General features: G+C 40.1%; 1 protein-coding gene across 2 annotated transcripts in view; it reads left to right on the forward strand.

Moving 5' to 3' along the window:
- The window catches only part of LVRN (laeverin), a 60,284-nt gene extending 44,945 nt beyond the window's left edge, over nt 1-15,339 (forward strand). The window contains exons 15-20 of one of the 2 annotated variants that reach the window (XM_061624514.1): nt 1,855-1,949; nt 9,210-9,314; nt 9,973-10,146; nt 11,962-12,102; nt 14,143-14,206; nt 14,600-15,339. In XM_061624514.1, the coding sequence (XP_061480498.1) occupies nt 1,855-1,949; nt 9,210-9,314; nt 9,973-10,146; nt 11,962-12,102; nt 14,143-14,206; nt 14,600-14,746 (726 nt within the window). In that variant the 3' untranslated portion in view covers nt 14,747-15,339. Of the gene's footprint in view, nt 1-1,854; nt 1,950-9,209; nt 9,315-9,972; nt 10,147-11,961; nt 12,103-14,142; nt 14,207-14,599 lie in introns of those variants that run through there. The other variant, XR_009762339.1, reaches the window with a different exon arrangement.
- Nucleotides 15,340-15,789: the final 450 nt, after the last annotated feature.

Raw genomic sequence — 15,789 nt, forward strand, 5'->3', positions numbered from 1 at the left:
CCCGTCCAGGTGTGGCTAATGGAAATGCTTTGCTGTAGGCGACTAGTGTGTTCACAGCCTTACTTCCCACTTGGGAATAGTGTGTTCTTTCCCCCCTCATTCTGGGTTTATTTATGCAGTGTTTACATATGCGGGCCCATAGTATTATTCTGTTATTTCATCAGTGAAACAAGTTTTGGGACATTTTAGGGTAGAGTGTCATAGTTTAATATAAATTAGATTTCCCCCCAATACTAGCAGAATCACCTAGATATATATTACTATATGCAGATGACTTAGTTTTAATATCCCAAACTCCTATAGGTTTAAAACGATTACTATCCGCTACAACGAACTTTTGTGATAAAGAGCACCTTATAATTAATTATGGCAAAACAAAAGTTATGACTTTTACAAAAAATAATAGACCGCCGATCCATCTTTGGCGATTAAACGGGCAACTATTACAACAAGTATCTGCTTTTAAATATTTAGGGATAATTTTACAACCATCTGGATCCTGGAAATCACATATAAAAATGATTACCTTAAATGCGATGAGGACATCGAAAGCTCTGCTATCTTTTTTCTACAACAAAGGGGGTCAAATTATTCCTGCTGCTATTAAAGTTTTTGTGGCAAAAGTAATCCCTCAGTTGACATATGGTATGCAATCCAATACCTGTCTAAATTTCGCACCACTTGAGGCAGTCCAAAATTTCTTTTTAAGGTCGATTTTGGCAGTTTCTCGTTGTATCCCAAATGTTATTATTAGATTAGAATTAGGACTACCCTCAGTAGAATCACGTATTTGAAGTTATAGAATCTCATTTTGGCTGAAACTTCTATTTAATCCAGTAGGTCTGGCACCTCACACATTAATCGATAATCACCAATCTACTTGGAAACTAATGATATTAAATAAAATATCGTCTTTAGGTTTTTCTACTCAAATAATTCTAGACCTAGGCTATGAAAGAGCCAAAACAATTATTATCCAACGGATCAAAGATATTGACTACCAACAGAATTTGATGCTCATAAGACATCATAGATATAACTTAAAACCTTTGAGTCCGATGGCCTATATATCAAACTTGACGATTCCTAAATGGCGTAGAGCCTTTACTCTAGCAAGATTTAACATTTTACCATCTGCATTGCTAGAGGGTAAATACACAAAAATCCCTTTAATTGAAAGAAAATGCCCATGTGGCATTGATGGAATAGAAACAGTTGCACACGTCTTGCTATATTGTCCGTTTTATAATACTCTTAGAACTCAATTAATTACCCCTATTTTGAATTCGATTTCCGGAAAAAATGACAGTTTCTATGTGGAATTTTTATTATCTGATCGACTTTTTAAAATCACTGAAAAAATTGCTAAATTCTGTGCCTCAGCTATTCAGATTAGGAAAAATATGATGCTCTGAATGTGATAATATTTTAACTTGTATTGAATTGTTTTTAAAATAGTTGTTTTAACTATTTTTATGTTGGAAAGCTTCTATAATATGTCTGTCTGTGACCGCAATAAACTTATTGTATCGTATAAATTAGATTTAATATAAATTAGGTATAATAATTTCTGCCATAATCATAATTGTTGTTACCAGTTTGAGTGTCTAAAACGCTAGGTATTAAACAGAACCCAGGGGAAATGTCCCTGTCCAAATAAGCTTACAATCAAATATAGACAACAACAAAAAGTATAAAATTAAAATTAGAGGAGGAAAAGAAAAACGGTGAAATGAAAACCATAATGCCATAAATGGCTTACATACTTTGCAAATGAAAATGCTGTTTGCACTACAGGAAATAGAATAAAGATAGAATGCCTCTAAATGTTTTATCTTTTTCTGTTCTCCAAAGAAATACATCTTACCACGAATTTCACCAATATACCATCATTATGCATATCTCCTTCGTCAGAGTTTTGAAGTGCTGGAAGCTGACTTTCATACTCTGTAAGTCCTTACATATTTTAAAGATAGACCAACATTCTTGTTGTTCAACATACAGCATAAAAATAAGTTCCACGCATGTCAGTCATGCTCACTTCCAAGAAACAGGTTTGCTGGAAGAAAATAATGTAAATGAGCGATTCTATATTGCGGAATTGTTATGCTTTGTTCACTTGCTTGGGGTGCCATTCACACAATATTGCCAGCAAATTGTTACCGCCTTTTTGCCCCAGGCTGCTTCCATCTTTTTTTAGACAGCAGAAAATCCTTAAAACACAACAAAAAAGAACAGTACTGCAATCCCTATAGCAATTATGGGCTCTGCTTATAATTTATAATTGGATTTGCCATTGGATTATTATTTCTGATATTCTCTATCTTTGCAGAGAGAATTTTGAAGTAGCAACTCTCCAGTCCTGGTTTCCAATTCATTTTTCTTTTTTTCCAATTCTTTTTTTTTAAATCGCTTTGAAACCATCAATAGTGTGATACCTTTATTGATCTACTTCCTATGTGAACTCTTCAAATGTGTATTTACTTTCACTGATGTCAACGAAGTATTGGTTGTAACTGAAAGCAGCAGGGGGGACTGAGGTGTTGATTGGCAACAGCTGCAGCACGAGGGGACTGAGGAAGACCTGCCCTAGGAGTGAGTATCTGGCATCTGGGTGCCTGCTACTAGCTCCTTTGGGCTGCTGTCTGTCAAGACAGCTGAAGTCCCTGGTAAGTGCTGCAAGGACTAGGACCCCCTGCCTGGCCCTTGGTCCAGAGACAGGCTGCAGTTAATCTCGCAGCCTCTTGCAACAGCTGCTGGCTGGGCCAGGAGGTATAAAAACCCAGCAACCCTTGGGCGGCGGGTCTGCTTCCAGCGAGGTTGCCCCTTGGGGAGGGGGAGGGCGCTACCTCCTTCTATTACTTTTTCTTGGTTTTTTTAAAAAATTTGTTTTCTGTTAAACCAGACTAAAGAAGATTGGTGGTGGGGAGGGCATGTGGTGTATGTGTAGTTCCTGCACAGGGTGGGAGCCTGTGCAGTGAACTGAGTGAGAGGAGAAAGTTGCCAGATGCCTTCAGAGTGAGAGTATGTAACTGGCAGAAGGCTGGCCCTCCCTGGGTGTGAGACAGGAGGGGGAGTAGATGGGCCCTGTGTGAAAAAGTTTGAATGGGTGTGACTGTTCCCAATCCTCGCTGGGATAATTCGCTCCAGCAGGCTTTGTTGGTGGGCTCGTGTTGGGCCCATATTAGGTGTTTAGGAGGAGTCTTAGTACAGAGGAACATGGGTGATGCCACCCCAATTTCAATTATTACGGGCAGAGGGAAATATAGCCATGGGGAGGTGGTGAATTACCCGAGAAGGCGAAGGCAAGGCTATCTGCGCCTTGTTCCTTGCTGCCACTTCTCTCGTGGATTGGTTCCTCGTTGCTCATCTGCTATGCCCACTGGCCTGTGTATGTTGTTGTTTAATGCCAGATCGGTACATAATAAGACTACTCTCATCCATGACTTGATTGTGGATGAAGGTGCCAATTTGGTGTGTATTACTGAGACCTGGGTGGGCGAGCTTGGAGGGGTTGATCTGACTCAGCTTTGCCCACATGGATACTCGCTGCAGCACCAGCACAGGCTGCAGGGATGGGGGGGAGGGGAGGAGTTGCTGTGGTCTACAGAACTTCCATCTCTGTCACCAGGAAACCACTCTGTCTTGGAGCTGGCTGTGAGGGCCTGCATCTGGTGTTGGGCTGAGGAGACAGTAAACTAGGGTTGCTGCTGGTGTACCGTCCACCCTGCTGCCCGGCAGCCTCTCTGACCGAGCTGGTGGAGGTCATCTTGGCTGTGGCATTGGTGGAGCCCAGAACTATAGTGCTGGGTGATTTCAATGTCCATACTGAGGCTACCTCCAGTGTTCCGGCTCGCAACTTCATGGCCTCCATGGTGACCATGGGCTGTCTCAACTTGTTACTGGCCCAACACATAGGGCAGGGCACACCCTCGACTTGGTTTTTGCTCCAGATGGAGGAAGGGGTGGTCTGGAGATAGGGGGGTGGATGTCACTCCATTGTCATGGTCAGATCACTTCCTGGTGAAGTTTAGACTTACGGCTCCGATCGTTCCCTGCAGGGGTGGTGGACAGATTAAGATGGTCTGCCCCCAGAGCCTAATGGAATCCACTGGATTCCTGAATGCCCTGGGGGAGTTCCCAGTAGATAGAGCAGGTGACCCTGTTGAAGCCCTTGTCACGCCGTGGAACAGCAAGGTGCATTGGGCTCTTGACATGGTTGCCCCCGGCACTGTGGAGCCCGACTTGCACCATGGTGCACCAGTGAGCTAAGGGCAATGAAACAGGCTGGACGACGGCTAGAGTGCAAGTGGCGAAAGACGTGCTGTGAGGCTGATCGGGCACGAGTAGAACATCATAACCGTGCCTACTGTGTGGTGGTGAGGGTGGCGAAGAAGGCCCACTTCTCTGCCTCCATCCCATCCTCAAGTAGTAGTCCAGTGGAGCTTTTCTGTATTGTCAGGGGTGTGTTGACATCAACTCCAGGAAATGGAGTCTTAGACCCTTCGGAGGCCCACTGTGAATTGTTTGCAAGGCACTTTGAGGGTAAAGTTGCTCACCCCCATAGCAGTCTTGATGCCCCATCCACATCTACTGTAGTCCCCAATGAGGTGTCCAGTGCAACGTGTGCTGCAACTTCTTGGGAACGGTTTCAGTTGATGCGGCCTGATGATGTGGACAGGGTCCTTGAGATGATGCAGCCAGCAACGTGTCCTCTGGACCATTGCCTTTCTTGGCTTATTAAAGCTTGCCGAGGGGGTCTGACTGAGTGGATCCAGGGTGTGGTCAACACATCATTGCGAGAGGGAGTGGTTCCAGCTACTGTGAAAGAGGCGATGATTCGACCACTCCTGAAAAAGCCCATCCTGGACCCATTGTTTGTGACAACTACCGACCGGTTGCAAATACCCCTTTCTTAGGGAAGGTGATTGAGAGGGTTGTGGCGCAGCAACTGCAAGTACTCTTGGATGAAACAGATTATCTTGACCCATCCCAGTCTGGGTTCAGGCCTGGTTATGGGACTGAATCAGCCTTGGTTGCCCCAATGGATGACCTTTATCGGGAGAAGGACAGGGGGAGTGCGACCCTGTTGTTCTTACCTGATCTCTCAGCGGCTTTTGATACCATTGACCATGGTATCCTTCTGGGCCGACTTGGTCAGATGGGTATTGGAGACACTGTTTTACAGTGGTTCCGATCCTATCTCCAGGGTCGTTCTCAGAGAATAGCATTGGGTGACTGTCTTTCGGCCTCCTGGCAGCTGTGCTGTGGGGTGCCACAAGGTACCATCTTGTTCCCCATGCTGTTGGGAGCAGTCATCAGGAGCTTTGGGGCGAGGTGTCAGCAGTATGCTGATGATACCCAGCTCTATTTCTCCATAACATCTGAATCGGGAGAGGCTTTGCAAGCCCTTGACCACTGCCTGGACTTGGTGGTTGAGGGCCAGTAAACTGAGTCTGAATCCTAGCAAGACGGAGGCGCTGTGGGTTGGTGGTTCCCGAGTTCAGATAATTGGTCAGTTGCCTGCTTTGGACGGGGTTGTACTCCCTCTGAAAGAGCAGGTCTGTAGCCTCGGGGTGCTCCTGGATCCATCTTCGTTGCTAGAGGCCCAGGTGACCTCTGTGGCTAGGAGTGCCTTTTACCAGCTTCAGCTGGTGAGACAGCTGCGGCCGTTTCTGGACCGGGATAGCCTGACTGCTGTTGTCCATGCACTGGTAACCTCTAGGCTGGATTACTGAAATGCGCTGTATGTGGGGCTGCCCTTGAGGTTGGTGCAGAAGCTGCAGCTGGTGCAAAATGCGGCAGCAAGACTGCTCACTGGGGCAGGGTATTGCCAACATGTCACCCCGCTTCTGAAAGAATTGCACTGGCTGCCCATTCACTACCTGGCCAAGTTCAAGGTACTAGTTTTGGCATACAAAGCCCCATACAGCACGGGACCAGGATACCTGAAAGACCGTCTTACCCCTTATATACCCAGCCGATCACTGCGCTCTGCAGGTGAGGGCCTCCTGCAGATACCATCTTATCAGGAGGTTCATTCTGCATAATGTAGGAAGTAGACCTTTAGTGTTGCGGCACCTATCCTGTGGAATTCCCTCCCCTTAAATATTAAGCAGGTGACATTTCTGCTATCTTTTCGGCGCCTTTTGAAGACTTTCCTCTTTCAACAAGCCTTTTAAGTTGAGACCTATCCCAGTCTGCATCTGTGTCAGAATGGTTTAATATGTTTTTTAAACATTTTAACCCTTTTTTAAACTTGTTTTTTTAAAATGTTTTTAATGCTGTTTTGTTTTAATGTGTTTTAGGATCTGTTTTTATGATGTTTTAAAGTGTTTTAGTGCTTTGCTTGCCGCCCTGGGCTCCTGCTGGGAGGAAGAGTGGGATACAAATAAAATAAATAAATAATTGTAAGCATCAGGGGGAAGACACTGACTTGATTATCTGCCTTAATCTGCTTTGCAGTGCACTTGAAAAGAATGTAAAAGGCAATCATTACAGAGTTCAGAATAAAGATCGATACCAGCAGAGACTTGTGAATGAATAACAATTATAATATTGATAATTCTCTGCAAAGCAGGGAAAGAGGGGGAGGATTTCTGAAAAAATGAAAAGATATTGGAGGAAAAAGGAATTGGATCGTTACCAACCACTAGGGGCCACACTCAAAAACCAAATTTAAAAAAGGAGAGGATTCCATCCCTACCCTATAAGTGTAGATCACCATAACATTACTTTTCATGTTTGTTGTTGATGTAGTGTAGATATGTGTAGAGATGTAAGGAACCACAGACTTGAACTTACAAGATCTGAACAGGGTGGTTCATGACAGATGCTGTTGGAGGTCTCTGATTCATACGGTCGCCATAAGTCGTAGTCGACTGGAAGGCACATAACAACAAAGAGATGTTTCAGTGGTTGAGCTCTGTTCATCACTTCTATCCATTAGTGGACATGAGCACACTTTTTCCATTTTCTTTCCTACTACCACCATTTCAGAGTGTAAGGTTTTGGTTTTTTTTATCCCCCTCCCCACCCCAAAATCAGGAGTGCTTCTTTCCACAATTCTACCTATTATGACTAATAAGCAACTCAAAAACAAATGATTTTGTTGGTTGTTTTTCCAGTTTAATAAAATTTAAATTATACTTAATGAGACAGATAGGAGAATACAAAGTGATTTTGTTCTGAGACTAAAGTACCACTGAGCACCACAACTTCACCACAGGCCCACACCGTACATTTAAAGTAAGTTTACTCCAGAGTGTTAGATTTCTTCATGACTTTGTTTCCTTTTTGTTTTTTCCACTCCAATTTGCAATTGCTTTAGAAAAACTGCTGGGAGCCAAATGATCAAGGGTGTGGGGTGCTTTGCAAAAATTCTATGCCTCTCTCCCCACTCCTTCCCCCTACCCCATTTCTCTGAATATAATGTTTGGACCCTGCTTTCTCAACACACAATGTAATTTTTAAAAAATTCTTGAAATATAAAAATTACTGATCACCCCACCCACCCTGTTCTCATACATCCATATTCCCTTTCTCTTTTAGCAAAACCTGGAAATGGAAATGGGGATGATCAGCAGTAGAAACCTGGCCAGTTCACCACTAACTATCCAAATAAGAAAGAAGTAGAGAGGAAATGAATGCAAACAAAAAATTAAATAGAGAATTGTTGGGGTTAAGGAAATAAGTCAGGTGGGAGGTGTGAAATTCTAAGCACATTTTCTCAGCAGCCAATCCCAACTAAATAATGCCCGATCTTTACCTTGTCAGGGGGGCAAGTCTGCAATTGTGTTAAGCACTATATGAAACACAGCATAGAACCACAATTGCAGTTCCGCTTCCAGGTTCTCATGTAAGAGCAGTAGTCCAACTGCACAAAATGGCATTAGTTTGGAGTAGGGATGTGCTAGAATTCCGCCCAATTTGGGCTTGGTAGCAAAATTTCCATTAATTTGGTTATTCTCAATAGTTGAGGATTGGATTTTAATCTAGCAAATTTCTGTGGCTATTTTCGAGAACAGCCTTTTTTTTAAAAAAATCCACCTTTAAAACATTGATTGTAAAAATGATACTTTATTGATATTTCCTTTAAAATATCAATATTTCAATTAAAAAACCTGATATTAATATAGATATTTTTCTGAGTAGGGAAAAAAACATGGATTGGTAAAAACAGTGGCTAGCAGATAGAGAATGTCCTTGAACTGATACCAGCCTGTTAGGTCGATGGAATGCTTTTGAACCAGCACTGGTCAATGGATCCCATCCCTAGTTAAGAGGTACCCTTTGTTTGATGGAAATTATATCTATAGTCAAAAATGTGAAATGAGCATACACCAGAGGGAACTCTAATATTATTATATATTTATTACACTTTTATCCCATCTTTCCTTCAAGGAACTCAGGATTGTATACATGCATGTAGTTCCTTTCTCTTTTTTGTCATCATAATAACCCTATAAGGTTAATTTGAGAGACAGTGATGGACCCCAAATCATTCAGCAACTTGGCTGAACAGGTTTTTGAAACCTGGGTTCCTCAGTCTGTTGCACCAGGCACCACGCTAGTTCTTTAGCACATCATACATGACATATGCAAGAGGAGAAAGACTGTTTAATTATAATAAATAAATTGTAAAAAGAACCAAGCAGATAACAGTGATGAGTGAAATGTAGTACCCTTCACAACCCTAAATTTGGGGGTTCAATGGTGCAAATGTTATAAAATGTTAAGGTTTGTTTCTGTACACTGCTACTTCATTATTGTACTTTCCTTATTTTAATTCCTTATAGTTATAGCTGCATTTACTTCTGGAATTCCTCTCTCCATCACAAATTTAGTGCTAGCTGTTTGAGCAAATTGTATAGATTCCCAATCTAAGTATATGAGTGTGGAACATAGATTAGGAATCTATACAATCCCAGGATAGAATTATCAATTTGAAAGAAATTAAAAAGCCATCTAGTCTGATCTCATGCTCAAAAGCAGGACAATTCATCCATCAATTCCACTTGCAATGAGATTATGAAATCCAGATGAGAACATGGGCATATAGGTGTCTGCAGAAAAAAGTAGTTCCAGGTGACTCCAGTAAATATGCATTAGTTAGCATCAACATTTTTTGAACTGCAGCTTGCTTAATGAATTGTTCTGTCTTTCTCCTTTCATTTATTCATTTACATTTTGGCCTTTCTTCTAAAAAGTCGTATAGAAAACATACTTAAAACAGCATGTTGGTTTGGGCTTCGTGATTGTTTAGACCTAGCATCTGAAATCTTCACCAAGTGGATGAATGACCCCAGTCATCAGTGAGTATGGTCCATAATGTATATGTCAGCCTATAAATTGTGTGTGAGAAGACTAATGACACCTCACTAGAAATACTTTGTTGTCTATCTTGAATTTTCTTCCAGTCAGTTTCATAGAATCAAATTTTTGCATTATGAGAGAAGGAGAAAAACTGTTCCATATCTACTTTCTCTTAGAGATGTAACATTTCTGGGAAATTTGAATAGATGGGGAAAATCTCTTCTACCCATATTAACAGAAGTTTCTTAGTCGCAGAACTGTTTTGAAAATGTGAAATATTTTCAGTATTCTAGCTATAAGTGCGGGGACACCTTTACCTTTACCTTTAGAGTTAAAACACAAAATTTCAAGCCTGACCTAAATATTCCCATGATATTGTTCTCTTTATGCATAGATTATGTTTTCATAGGAATATTTTTTTCTGAGGAAAAAAATGTAGCATTCCCAAATCTGAATCTTCACATTAGTAAACACTCACTTTTGAAATTCAAAACTAAATTTCTGTTGTCGCAACTACAGTTTCTTGACATCAGTGGAAAATGGAACTCGGTGTACTAGGAATTTATGAATCATCATTACTTTATGTCAACAACTTGTTTTAAATTGTGCAGCAAAGCATTGTGTTGTATCAGTTCTAATTGATATTTTATCTTGTAGGGTTCCTGTTTTTATTAGCAAAACGATTCATTGCTATGGTATTCAAGTGGGTAGTGAGAAAGAATGGGATTTTGCATGGAAAATATACAAGGAGAATGATACCAGACTGACAGGAAATAATTATGATATATTCTCTGCCATGAGTTGTACCCATGAGCCATGGTTACTTCAAAGGTGACCTGAATTAACTTATCTTTTTCAGTGCATTAAAAAATTTTTTGCCAAGCTGTTGTTTGATAATCAGTAATGTTATTTATCTTATCCATTCAAGTTCTCTCTGGACAGGAAGTAGCTAACTACTTTTATTGTTGTTATTGTTTTGTTATTATTATTATTGATGATAATAGCGTTTTTCATTTGCAAATAAAACTGTTTTGGATGGATGAACGGATCAATTAACATGAATTTATGCTTAGTAACTGAATAATGCATAGAAGACAAACTGAATAGAAATGGCCAGAAAAGCATTACACTTGTGTAGAAATGAAAACAATCTGTTTCATGAACTTTCCACAGTGTTGTCATGCTGCAGCTCTCCTATGTTTATGTGGGTAGAGTGCCATGAAACACAAGGCATGTGGTTTCCAGGTCTGGCATACCATTTTGTAGATTCTTCTGTTGATTTGGGTTTGTTAAGAAAGTTGTCTGGCTATATAAAACCTGATTTTCAAGTTAAAGTTAGCTTATGTGCACTCAGAAATCCTCTTTCCTCACAACACTACAGAATTTGCTCCTTTATTATGAGGTTGGCAGGAACCAATTTCACCTAACTAAAGTATCACGTGTGCACACACGATAGATCATTTTAAAATCGTAAATCATGAGTAATCATTGGCCATCAGAGTTTAACTAATAATTCTGATCAAGAGACCATAGTTATATGGAAATTACAGGAGTAAAATTGAATTAATCCCACTACTGAAACAAAAATGGAACAGACATTTTGATTCTTAGAAGGGATCTGAGTAGAGTTGTTAAAGGTCCATCTCTTGATAATAAAGTCTCTCCTAGTGCTTGTGAGTTTAGAAGAATTTGTCCACAAGTGTATCTGTGCAGTGACAAGACGAAATTAGAGTAGATTTCTTGCTTTAAAAATGAGACATTTTTAGGATGTGGACATGTCAGGCTTCATCAGGGGCTTGGTGTCAGGTGTTCAAGACAAATACGCATTCCGATGCCTTACAGGGGGCTACTGAATTTGACATTAGAAAGTCAGATTTTGTATTTCACATACAGACTTTTTATATCTTTTTCCATTATGCTTACCTGAAAGGATATTTCCAAGAATAAAATCTGGCTTTTCCTTGTACCATACAGGACAGAACTGAAGTACATCTAGTCCTAGTTCCATGTGGATTTTAAAGTACAAATATGCACAAATCCTAAAAAATTGGTATTTTTTTCTTTTTGGAGTAAAGATAACCCTGCTTATGAGGTGACCTGCCTCTCTGTCCTCTTGGTTGCTTTTTAAAAATTGCTTACAAGTGGCACGTTAGTATGAGTGTGTGGGGCTTCTGCTGTTGTACCACACATTCAAAACAATGTAATAGCAAGTTCCCCTGGGAGCAATAGGACTTGATGCATATTTTGTTTTGAATGTGCACATGCATGGTGATGGCAGGAGCTAGGCTTGTTAGTGAGCGGCACGTAGGCAGTCCTGATCGTTTTCTAAAGGCAACCAGGAGGACAGAGAGGCAGCCCTCGGACCATCTCAAGTGAGAATATGTAACAGTTGGAGTAAGGCAATGTCCAGATGCTGGAGTTGTTCCCTGATCAGATCTGCACAAGTGTGCATTGGTCTGGGGAAATCAAATTAATTGAGACCTCTTTGGAATCCCAGTTTGCTGGATTCTTCCCCCAACACTGTCTATCAACCCCCACAATGTAAAATGTATGAAGGTGAAAGACTGATGCTCAACATAGTAGCGTTTTGGAAATAGTTTTCTCTATTATGAATGTTATATTGAGTTTGAATAAACTTCTCTATAGATTCTTGCAGTATATCCTGAACGATTCTATAATTTCACCAGATCTTGTATCAGAAGCAATTGGAAATGTGGCAAACAGTAAGGCTGGCCACTGGATAGCATGGAAATTTGTAACAGACAATTGGTCAAATTTATATAATAGGTATGTCAAACAGCTACTTCATGTTATTTCACTTTAACTTGATTTTCTAATGTTAATCTGGGGTAGAGTGGGGAGGAGAGTTAATTACTTTGCAAATGTTTTCTTTCACGTGGATATAAGGGGTAGAAACCAAAAGACAGACACAAGGATGTGCTTGAGAATCTTTGCTCTTTGGCATATTAATTTATTGGAAAAGAGAATAACCACCACAATGGGGGGGGGGAATCTGAATAAACATTCAATGTTATGTTCAAGATACAAAGCATTCAGAAGTATGCACACTGAATTATATCCAGAGTAATATTGCAAGTCCATTCACAGAAGGGACCGTAATAAAATGGAGGCTCCCGCTCCTGGGAGGGAAGACCATTTTTTGGCCAGTTTCAACTTTCCCATGGAGCTTTCCATATCATCATCCATACTGTTCCAGAGAGTTTTCCAACCCTTCAGTGTAGGTTTTTGTAGGACACTTAGAGACACAGACACACACAGTTCCATGCTGTGGGGGCCCTCAGCCATGCCCCCTCTTCCCTGCTGTTGAGCTGTTTTCTGCTGATGGGTGAGGAGATATTGCAGGGAAGGGATTCTCACAATCTCCCACTGCACTGCTCAGCTGATTGGAGTGAAATAGCTGAGCCATGGAGAAAAGAGAGACCAAAAAGAGGGAGAGGAGTCTAGGGAGAGATAGGATCAGATGGGGCTCCCCTGCAGGCTGCTTATAGCCCACAGGGTGGGTGTTCTCCACACCAATCTAGATTTAAACTAGTTTTTCAACAGGGAAACTGGGCAATTGCCAGAGGAAACTGAACACAGGTATTCCAGAATATGCTGTCATATGTCTAGAGCCACTACAGACCCTCCAGAAGCAGCAGAAACATCCGGAGCACAGGGAAAGAGGCATCAGATCACCATCCTGGTATCTGTTACTGTTGGAAATTTTAAGAACTGCACCAGAATATATAAGAGGGTGGGGGACGTGAGAATTCAGGTTGCAATTTTCTGGGCTAGGCGTTTTTGAAGAACTGGCTACTGATTATATTATTTATTAATACTTAACTGCGCTAGAAAGTTTTATCATTTAGTATTCTGGTTTTATGTTTTCATGATTGATAATTTCCACTGATATGTGTTTTAAATTATTCATATTGTCTGAGGCTGTACAAAATAAGCAATACCAGTCATAAAACACATATCAGTTGAAATTATAATATTTTCTCTTCATTGATAAAGTTAGTATTTCCAAAATGAATTATTAATTTGGCTTGTTATCTTATGTTTTGGAATGATCTGGTATTATGTTGTTTAGCACAATGATGCATTTTTGTTATTGTTATATTGATGTTCTTGTAAGCTGCTTTGGGTACATTTATACTGAAAGGTGGCATATAAATTGCAGTAGTATTAGTTGGAGCAACAGCAACAGCAACAATAAATTCCATTTTTATTATTAGCATCCAGTCCTGGCCAGTGGAACAGGGTGGGGCAGCATTGCCTACCTGGCTTTTCAACATGGACATTGCTGCTGGTAAGCAAGAGGGGGAGGTGGCTGGGAGGTTGGTGCAGTGGGGTGCAATGATGGGAACAGCAGATCGGCTCCTCTGCTGCTGGGCCTGCACCAACTGCCCTGCTGCCTTGCCTTTCCCCTTCAATTATTGGCAGGGATCTCTGCATTGGGAAGCCAGCTAAGCAATGCTGCCCTGCCAGACACTACTGTTGTTATTATCATCAATCAGTATAGGAAGAAGGAGCAATGTTCCTGGAGAGGCAGAATGGATATAAATGCATACACCCACACAAATATAATCCTGAGATGCAGTAGTCAAAAATCACACCAAAAATAATATAAGTAAAACATAATAATGGTGTTAAATCATGGAACATTCATTTGCTTCACTGTATGAATTGTTCTTCTGGTAATCCATACAATAGTTTTATCATAGTTTTACAAAATACCTTTGAGTAGAAACAGAGACAAAGAATGGTGGCATACACTTAGCATCTTATCAAAATGTTTTCTCTCTTATGAACACTTTTTTATAGGTGTGGGTATGGAGCATTATATGCTTTCATGGATACTGTCAGTACAGACTTAGAGGTCCAGTTGGTAAGTAGAATAATCATAGCATAATTTAACATAGAACAGTTCCACTAAAATGTGAAGAATTTAAGCCCTTAAAAACTTATATAAATTAAAAATCACATGAAATAGAAAGAATAATCAAGTTGGGTTTTCTAAGTAATTATACTGGTTAGAAGCATTTGCACATCTCTGATCCATTTTTAGTAGGGGCTGGAATCAAGAGACCTTCACTGCAATTGTCCCAAACCCAGTATCGGCAAGAGTCCCCCAAATCCTTTTTTCTCTTTCTTTCTTTATCTTTTCTTCAATGTTGTCTCTGGTGAAGGTGGACATGTATTGCACAACTAAAGTGAAACTACAGAGCTTTGAATAACATCTGTAGACTTATTATATATATATATATATTCATTATTTTAGGTCCAGGTTTTTCTTAACAGTACACTTGAAACACAACAAAGAATAATTCATACAGACAGACTGCTGAGAGTAAAAGCTGAAAAAGAAGAAAGAAAAGAACCAATTATTAAAATGATCAAGTGGCTAAAAGAAAATACGGATGGCTAATATTTGAGAAACCTTCCAAATATCTGTGTTTTTAGTAAGTGCCTTGGTAGCATTTTTTTTAAAAAGAGCGCACATTATTTTGTGTGTAGAGCTCTCACTTCATGTTTTAAACGGTGGCAGTCTTCTTGCAATAGTGCCCAGTGCAAATCAGGATACTGTGGAGTCAAATTTCTGTCCAGGACATTGTTGTACAAAACAAATTACTGAAGTTTAATGAATTATTGCTCTATGGGGATGCACTTTTTTAAAACCTGAGCCTAAATAAAGGCAAAAGGAACCTCAAGGAATATCTTTACACACTGTGTCCAATAAACTGAATGAAGCAAGCTTGAATGACTGAAATGAAGAGCTAGAAGAAGCAATATGTGATGTGGAACTCTTGTCTACATAGTTTAAAAAGTTCAGCTTTCCTGCCTTTTAAATGGAGCTGATGATAATAATAAAACATAGTTCACTGGTTTACCATAAGGTTATACCACATGAATGCTTCATTCTGATAGATGCAGGCAGTGATCTGTAAAAGTGCAACATTTATTATTTAAGTACTAAAGATTTTTCTACATCAACTACATTAAAAATGACTTTGAAAATTATCTATAGATGTTTAGTGTTCTGAGTTTGTTGTTTGGCCTATTAAACAATCCTAATCCCGTTGGGTGATTAGTACTCAAGCAAGCTATATTTCTTTATTAATTTACTTATTTGCATGCAAAAATGAAACTGGACTGATATACCAAAGCTTTTGTATTCTTGTTTGATAACGCACAGGCAAACAATGAAAATCTCAGAGAGGGAAATTAATTAATCAATGCAATTAAACATGCCTAACCTGTTTATTATTATTTGACTCTTTGGGGGAGGGGAGGAAACCCCAGCAGATAACCTTGATGCAAGATTAGAGAAAGATAGCTACAGACATGCAAAATTCATGTGCTCATACCCAGGGTAGCACATCAAGAATATATGCTTGTCATTTTTTAAGTTTCTTTTTCACTGCTGGTATGGCACAAACAAGTACCTCTATATACCAGGGATGGCTAACC

The sequence above is a fragment of the Rhineura floridana genome, chromosome 1 (assembly GCF_030035675.1).
Source record: "Rhineura floridana isolate rRhiFlo1 chromosome 1, rRhiFlo1.hap2, whole genome shotgun sequence".
Lineage (NCBI taxonomy): Eukaryota > Metazoa > Chordata > Lepidosauria > Squamata > Rhineuridae > Rhineura > Rhineura floridana.